Source organism: Leptonychotes weddellii, chromosome 1, assembly GCF_054177405.1.
Source record: "Leptonychotes weddellii isolate Sample4059 chromosome 1, ASM5417740v2, whole genome shotgun sequence".
Classification (NCBI taxonomy): Eukaryota; Metazoa; Chordata; class Mammalia; order Carnivora; family Phocidae; genus Leptonychotes; species Leptonychotes weddellii.
Window position 1 is genome coordinate 52,445,647 of NC_138369.1, and position 8,192 is coordinate 52,453,838.

Here is an 8,192-nt window from a genome sequence, read left to right on the forward strand (position 1 = left end):
TCTCTCTCTCAAATAAAGAAATAAAATCTTTTAAAAAAATAGTCTTGACAGGCCATTCTCTATTTATTCACTCAAACAAGTTAATATGCAATGTTATTCCCTAGGAAGAAGTCTGTATCTTAACTTCATGGACCATAAAGATGTTTATGTTATTTTTAATAGTCATTTAACAGCTACTATGTATTGAGTGCTTTCCTTATGCTGGAACTGGACTGAGGTTTTGTATTATTTCTTATCCTGATGGTGACTCTGAGAGGAGGGGGGTGTTAGCACTATTTTTGTAGGCAAGGAGGCTGAGTATCGGGAGGTTGAGTGACTTGCCCAAGGACAGACAGTGGCTGAGTAGCTGAGTGGGGTTCCAGTCCAGACGAGTCTAACACCACCTCTATGCAGGGTGACACTTCTCTTCAGAATCTTCTTTGTTCTTTTGCCCTGCTTTCTTAGGGCCTGTCCTGTGTCTCCTTTCCCTAGCTGAGGACGGAGATTTGAGTTGCCCTTTAAGTTAATCCTCATAACGCACACATACAAAAACTTTATTGCCCTCTTTAGAGGTTGCTATCAGTTTTATTTTATTCAGGGTCTTTTTCTGGGTGGCTCTCTATGGGATCATTTGCCAATACTTCCCATGTTTCTTCGTTGCAGTAATACTTTAAAAATAATTTCAGAACACGGTGCTCTTGCAGTACTGTGAGAAATGTGTTCTACACATTTCTTGTATCCTGGGATCGAGCCCCTGTGAGATGTTCTTGTGGGTAAGTGGTAACCATGAGTGACAGTCTGGCATGTTCACTCACTGAGGCTCCGGTGCCTGACATCTCTGCCTCAGCTCATCTGCCTTTACCCCACAATAGCCTCCCCTACTGCGTGCTTATCTAAGAGAAATTTCCTCTCCTTTTCAATATTTTAGAGAATCACAGATTGGAATCTGCCTACCAGAATCATCTAATTCTGAAAGTTTTAGTGGTGAGTAGAGTTTTTATATACAAATCCATTTGAATTTTGAAACTTACGTATACTAGTTAATACTTAGGAGTATAAATAGGAAGGCTGGCTTCTAATTTAAGATACCAGATAGTTAATATATTTTGTATAGGCAGGCAAAGATTGATTAAATGTGTTTACCTATACATTCAGTAGTCTTACTACCTATGTGTGTGTTGTAAGACTTAAAGTATAGAAATTAGTGGTTTAGCCAATCTCTAGTAATTTGAAAAGCTAACTAACCATGTTGCAGACATATTTCTGTTCTTTTCCTTTTGGTGACTTCTTTGTTTCACTCTTCAACAATTCTTCCAATTCAATTCAGTGATGGACCATTACATTTTTTGAAAGATGGACCATTAATTTTGTGAAAGAAATTTCCGAAGTCTAAGAGATTCCCAGCATGTTTTAGTGGGTAGGAGGAAAGAAATGGAGAGAAGGCATAGTGTAACCTGCTTGCTGTTTGTGTAAAATCTCGCACATTATGCCTGTTTCCATCATTATGAAAAATAATAAATACCAGTTGGAAGCCCCTCATTTATCAGGAGGTTATCTCAGCCATTGGTAACATAACTGAGGGTCAAGAAAGGTGCAGAAAGAGTCCTCTGAACTCTCAACTGGAGCACAGCCCCTGTCCCTTACTCCCAGGAAAGGATTCCAGAGAAATGAGTTTTTGTTCCAGCTACAGAAATCATTCTAAGAAGCTTATTGATCTAGTTTTTCAGGCCTTAACAGATTAGAAACTACTGATAGGAAGGTGTTTAGGTTTCTGGAAGGAGGTAAACTTATAGAGGCAAGAGTGGTAAGGAAATAGAAAATTTTTCATAAGTAGGTAATAAAAATTCAGCAATTTTAGCAGTTTGGACATTAGAAAAGGTGCAAGCAGCCATACGTACTAAAAAGTCTTTGAAGGCATCATGCTAGCACTGTGAGATAATTGATATTCCAAATGCCGGTGCTGTCTGGCCGTCCTGGTATCTCCCCGCGGCACAGGGGAGTGCCAGGCCTTACAGGGAGGGAAGCACGCTAGTGAGGACTCCAGAGAGATCCCCCTTGCCAGGTCTGCAAGGCTCTTCAAATGGACAGGGGATGGGGCCAGGGGGGTGGGCAGGGAGTGAGCCCCCCCCGGCTATCTGGGGTGCTGGTTGGGGGTGGGAAAGGCTGGGCCTTGTGTTGGAATGTAGTGGAGATGCGCTGGCACTGTCCTGGAGTCCCAAAGTCATTGGTCCTCTAGGCTCTAGGCAGGTCCCAGAGAACTCCTTTGCTCACCCCTGTGTTCGTTCCAGAGTTTGTGGACGTGCTTAGTGAGGAGGAATAGGGAGAAACAAGTCTATGGCATCTTGTCAGGACTGGAAGTCCCCTCATTACAGTTTTAATGCTGTATTTCCAGTTTTGACGAAGTACTGTAAAGCAGTGTGAAATCTTGCTGTCTTTTTTTGACAGTTCAACTTTCTGAATTGCTTCGCCTCGCTTTTTTACATTGCTTTCGTCTTGAGGGATATGAAGCTGTTGCGTCAGGTGAGTGAATAGCAGAAGGTATCGGTTTTACAGGTTTTAGAGGTACTTAACTATATTCAGGGAATGTAATTGTCTTCACACTATTATTTTTACAAATGAAGTCTTACATTTTGTATATTTCTAAGCCAACTCTAAATAAAACAACATTAGCCATTGCACTGTATATCATACTCAACTGAAAAATTAGTTGAAGCTAACCAACTTGTAAAATTAATCATATAGTAGTGGAAAATAAATCGTTCATCTCAAAGCTCGTAAAAGCAATTCTAATGAAGAACGTGTATTCCTTAATTGAAGTTTTGTGTGTGTCCCAGAGTGAGGGGTGATTGATAGGACTTTAAATACATTTCACTTTGAAATGAATAAGTGGTTAAACTTTAGAGGCCAGCAGAACCTATGCAATGCTGTGTCTTTTCTGCGGTGTTTAGGAAGTCTGACATTTACTTTGGTGTGTTGACATTCTTGGATCACAAATGCCAGTGAATGATAAATTGAGTACAGATTATTGCTATCTAAATTATCTTTTTTATAATTGAGCCAGCTATCAGTAAGGGCTGTTCCTTCTTGGTTTTAATATACTGTGATCGTTAGTAAAAAAAATATCAAAAGCCTAGGCTTGGGATCATTTTTCAGGAAATTGTATAATCAGAGAAAGATTTTGTAGTTATGGTTCTAACAGCTTGCATAAAAGTGAAATCAAATGCTGTGTTTCTTAACAATACTACATATATTGCTACTTTTTTGGGAAAATTTAAAGTTCAAAATAGTACATTTTGCAATTGATAAGTTGAATGTACATACTGTCTTCTGTCCTGCCATTAGTGTATTAGTAAGGTATGACTTCTCATTTCTAGTACCTTAGAGAGTCTCCTTTTTTAACAGGATAGGGTGTGAGGATAGGAGAGGACTTTTTAAATAATATAATTTTAATACCAGGAAAGGTGGTATGTGATAGAAACACTTCTCTCTGCTTGGGGTAAGTAGAAATTGACACAGCATTTCTGGAAACTACTCGGGCAGCTTTGCCAAGAACCTTAATCCATGGGGCGCCTGGGTGGCTCAGTTGGTTAAGCTACTACCTTCAGCTCAGGTCATGATCCTGGAGTCCCAGGATCGAGTCCCGCCTCGGGCTCCCTGCTCGGCAGGGAGTCTGCTTCTCCCTCTGACCCTCCTCCCTCTCATGCTCTCTGTCTCTCATTCTCTCTCTCTCAAATAAATAAATAAAATCTTTAAAAAAAAAAAAAAAAGAACCTTAATCCATCCCTAGTAAATCATCAGAGATAGGGCAAAGATTCATGTACACAGATATCCAGGGAGCAGCATTTATAGTAGTGAAAGTTGGGAATAATAAAGTCAACAACAGTCCATGGACTACTTGTATTTTTACATGTGACTGGAAAGAAATATCCTACGATGTCAGCAGTGGTTCCATCATGCTTGTGGAATTATGGGTGGCTTTTTCTCTTTTCTAAGTTTTCTCCAATGAGGGAGGATGTATTCGTTTTATAATTTTTTTTTAAGTTTGGCCAAACTGCTTTTTTTTTCAAAGTTGGCAATGTCATGTAGATTATTATGTTGTAGCAAGGATGAGATGACAAAAAACACAAATTTTAAGTAAAATTGTTCCCCTGCCAACTTGTAATTGATTTCTTATAATCTTATTTATATTGCAACTTTTTTGTATTTTAATATGTCTTAACTGTGAAAAAACAATAAATTGGAAACATTATTCTAGCACCTAGCTTTTCCAATACTAGTTTTTATTAATAGTATACTATTTGTTGAAGTTTCCATTTTATTTACTACATGATTATACATATGATATGTATACATGCGATCTTATTAAGCTACATTGTCAGATTCCATTTGTGTGCTTCTTTTTAGAGCTTGGCCACTCTCCTCATTACCTCCCAGATCCTTAACCAAATTATGGAATCTCTTCTTCCCTACTGGCTCCAAAAGAAGCACCATGTGCAGGTGAAGAGGAAGGTGCAGGCATTAAAAGCGGACATCGATGCTACAGTATATGAACAAGTTGTCCTGGAAAAAGAAATGGGAACCTACTTGGTAAGTTTGAATATTGCTGAAATAACCATTGACTCAAAGGGAGTAACAGTCATGCACTGAGCGTAACAAGTGTGTCTAGGTTCACTGTCTCAGATGTGGCTACTTTGTAACTGTCATTCCCGCCAGCCAGCGTCCTCACCAAGAGCTACGTTAAAGCTTAAAAAAAGGTGGAACTGGGCATTGAAGTGTTGCTGCCTTACATCTGAAGTCATGCCTACCAGCAGCAGCTTGGCCAGTTCTGTCGCCACTCTGCGGAGGCTTGAGGCGGCCGTTGCTGCGAAGACGCAGGAGCCAGGGAGGGATGGGAAGGCTGCGGAGGGGCAGCACCTGCTGGCTTGGGGCGCTGCCGGCGCCTGCAGGACCCTGAAGCCTGCTGCTGAACTGGAGCGCCAGTCGGCAGAGTCATTTCTAGTTTAAATTACTTACTGGCATGGTGAATACAAACGGTCTGAGTTCACCAGGGATCTGCCGGCTCTGTGGCCACTTGTAACAGCTCCCCAACCTGACCGTGTGTTCCTGGGCAAGGGCTGTCGGGGTCCTGTCCGCCCCAGGTCACTGTTTATCCTGCACCTTCCTTCTCGGCGTGGGACCCTTCTGAGGGAAATAGACCCTGCAGTGGCTCATCAGCGAGGGTCCCTTACTGGCAAACTCTCTTAGTCTTGTCTTCCATCTTGATGAATCGTCGTTTGAGTTTCTTGGCTTATGTGCCCCCTTTTCTCATGTGTGTACGAGTTTTAGTTGGTACGTTCATCTCAAGGAGGAGTATATTCTCTCTCTGCTCACTTTTCCCTCCCTTATTTTCACAACTGTCCCCTGAGCTGCTAAGTCCTTAGTCCAGAACCAGGTGTTTGTAGCCCAGAGCTCCCACCTTGTGATGACCTCAGGGATTTTGGAGAGCCAGTAAGGTAGCGTGCTGTTGGCCCAAGCTATAGTTCCAGAGCGGCAACTGTGGCTTTTTTCAGCCCCCTTTCAGGGACAGTGTTCCACTGTCCTAGCTCCTGGTTTTGTGCAAACAGCCTGGCCCCAGTTATGCTGCACTGGAGCGGGGTGCCTTAGTCCCCTGCTCCATGGATGCAGATATGGCTGCCTCCCTTGGCCAGGTTCCTGCTTACCACCTTGCATTTTGTTCCATTTCTCACCTGTACAGCTGTTTTTCTAGTTTTTGAGTGGTGATAGGCCTCTCTTGAAAATATACGTATATGCGGGCGCCTGGGTGGCTCAGTTGGTTAAGCGACTGCCTTCGACTCAGGTCATGATCCTGGAGTCCCGGGATCGAGTCCCGCCTCGGGCTCCCTGCTCGGCAGGGAGTCTGCTTCTCCCTCTGACCCTCCTTCCTCTCTTGCTCTCTGTCTCTCATTCTCTCTCTCTCAAATAAAAAATAAATAATCTTTTAAAAAAAAAAAAAGAAAATATACGTATATGCACTAGCATTTTCTGTCACTGCTGTCTTTGGGGGAGAATGTGATTCAAAGTATAAATTTATAGCACACTTGACCAGTAACACGATTTATATTTATATGTGAAGTGTCAGAGAAAACACAGGTGCATGTATGCACATGCGCACAGACAACACACACATATACACATGCAAGAAGAGTTAAAGGAACACATTTGCACAGTGTGGTGCCATCTTGCCTGAACTGGTTGAGGGCTAGCTTACTGTGGTCTAAAAACTCCATCTAATTCACGCTGTCTGAATCCTTTCCTTGCCTGTTCTGGGGAGTGGTATTTCTGGCTGTATTTATTTTTCATCCTTCTCTCTTTTATGGAAGCCAACCAGCAGTCTTTCCCCGAAGCTCTTTATTCCATCCCCTCTGCATCCCCTCTCATTTTTAGAGGCCTCTTTTCCCAGTGCCCACCTGGAGCTCCCCCATCTCCCACTTCCCTTTCGCCCTACCCCACCTGTCAGCAGCCCTCCTGCCCCAAACCAAGCAGACCCTCACATCTTCTGCTCTTCGTGTCCTGTCTTTCCTGCCCCTCACAGTTTCTTGAAATAATTCTCCATATTATTATCTCTACTTCCCTACTTCTCTTCCTGTAATCAGTTAGAATCTGCTTTCATCTCTTCTTTTTCTCTGAATTATTTGGGCAAACAGCATCATCCCCTGAAGGTGCTCCAAACCAAATTCACACTCTTCTCTAGACCAGTTTCTTCTCCTTTTCCCCTGGCTCAGTGAATGGTATACAGTAATTCAAGCAATATGCCCCTCGCCCTAGCAATTTTAAGTCACCTAAGAACTGTGTGCTAATAAGGTGACACTGCCAGAATCTTACACCTCACCTTTTTGGCACTTGATGACGTCTGATAATACCTTTATGAAGGAAGGTAAGATAAGCATTGCTTTTCCCGTGTTAATAAAAGGCAAATGAAGCTCTATGTTGTTAATCACTTGGCAAGTAAATCAGGATCAAGATTCAAGACTTTGCTTTTCCAGTTGAGAGTCTTTCTGTCATTGAGCACGGGCTCTCTGATGTGAAGGAAAGGAAATAGTGCACTAGTTTCTCTTGCAGGTCCTGAATCTGTGAGTGAATGCTAGGTTAGCACTGCTCCTTGACCTGTTGCATGACCCTGTGTGATCTGATGCGTTTCGCCCTCCTATCCTGTATGTCCCCCTCTACTCTCTCTACTGGAGTGACAACCCAGTATTTGCTCTTTCAACTCTCTCCATGTACTGGGAGAGGGGACATGCTTTTTGGTCACATTTGATCTAGGTCGTTGTTTCCTATGCACTGTTTCTTCCCTCTTGGTGTATTTTTCTCCTCCCTGAAGTCAGTGAACTTAGAATTGTGTTTTCTGTAAAGCTCATCCTGACTGCTATATGAGAATCTAAAATAATATTACCAGATTTTGGGGAAAAAAACCAATCTGACTGAAACACAAAAAAACATTATAAAAGTAATACTTGTTATGCACTATAGGAAACTTGGATAATTCAGGACAGAGTAAAAAGTAAGGAAAAAGAAAACCTTCATAATGTCCCCACTAGGGGTAATCCGCTAGGGTCTTCTGACCCTGCTGCGCCAGCCACAGGGCTAAGACCATGTAGCGCCTCGGCCTTCATTGTGCCCCTCTCCTGTGAACTGCCAGTTCACGTCCAACTGCATAGCTGCATGAGTATGAATTTTCATGATGAATACTCCAATTAGAGCAGCATATTGCCACACACTAAATGAGCTGCCTTCTAGTAAGCTAGACAGTAGGAAATTTGCTAAAAACATAAACGAGTGTTACTCTCTACACTGAATGTTTTGTCTTAGAAAATGCAATTACTTTTCAAGCAGTATTTTATTGATTAATGTTTTTATTTAAATGAATCAATGAGAAATATTATTTTACAGTCTTGAGTTTTAATTTCAAATATGGTAAATATCAAATACAAAACAAAAGAAACTGACTAGAAGTGGAATCTGACCAGTGTAGGTAGAACTCCTACAAACAAAAGGCCTTTGGTGTCCTCATTTTTAAGAGTTTAGGGCTTCAAACTGGGCTGCAAGGTTGGTTCAACATCCACAAATCAATCAACGTGATACAATACATTAACAAAAGAAAGAACAAGAATCATATGATCCTCTCAATAGATGCAGAAAAAGCATTTGACAAAGTACAGCATCCTTTCTTGATTAAA

The 8,192-nt window shown here is 41.8% G+C and overlaps 1 protein-coding gene across 4 annotated transcripts in view; it reads left to right on the forward strand.

Annotated features, from left to right (window-relative positions):
- Nucleotides 1–8,192, forward strand: part of ANO10 (anoctamin 10) — a 213,303-nt gene that overhangs the window by 34,617 nt on the left and 170,494 nt on the right. For all 4 annotated transcript variants that reach the window (XM_081823379.1, XM_081823392.1, XM_081823402.1 and 1 more), the window contains exons 7-9: nt 908–963; nt 2,425–2,499; nt 4,384–4,566. In XM_081823379.1, coding sequence (XP_081679505.1) covers nt 908–963; nt 2,425–2,499; nt 4,384–4,566 — 314 coding nt within the window. The remainder of the gene's footprint in view (nt 1–907; nt 964–2,424; nt 2,500–4,383; nt 4,567–8,192) is intronic.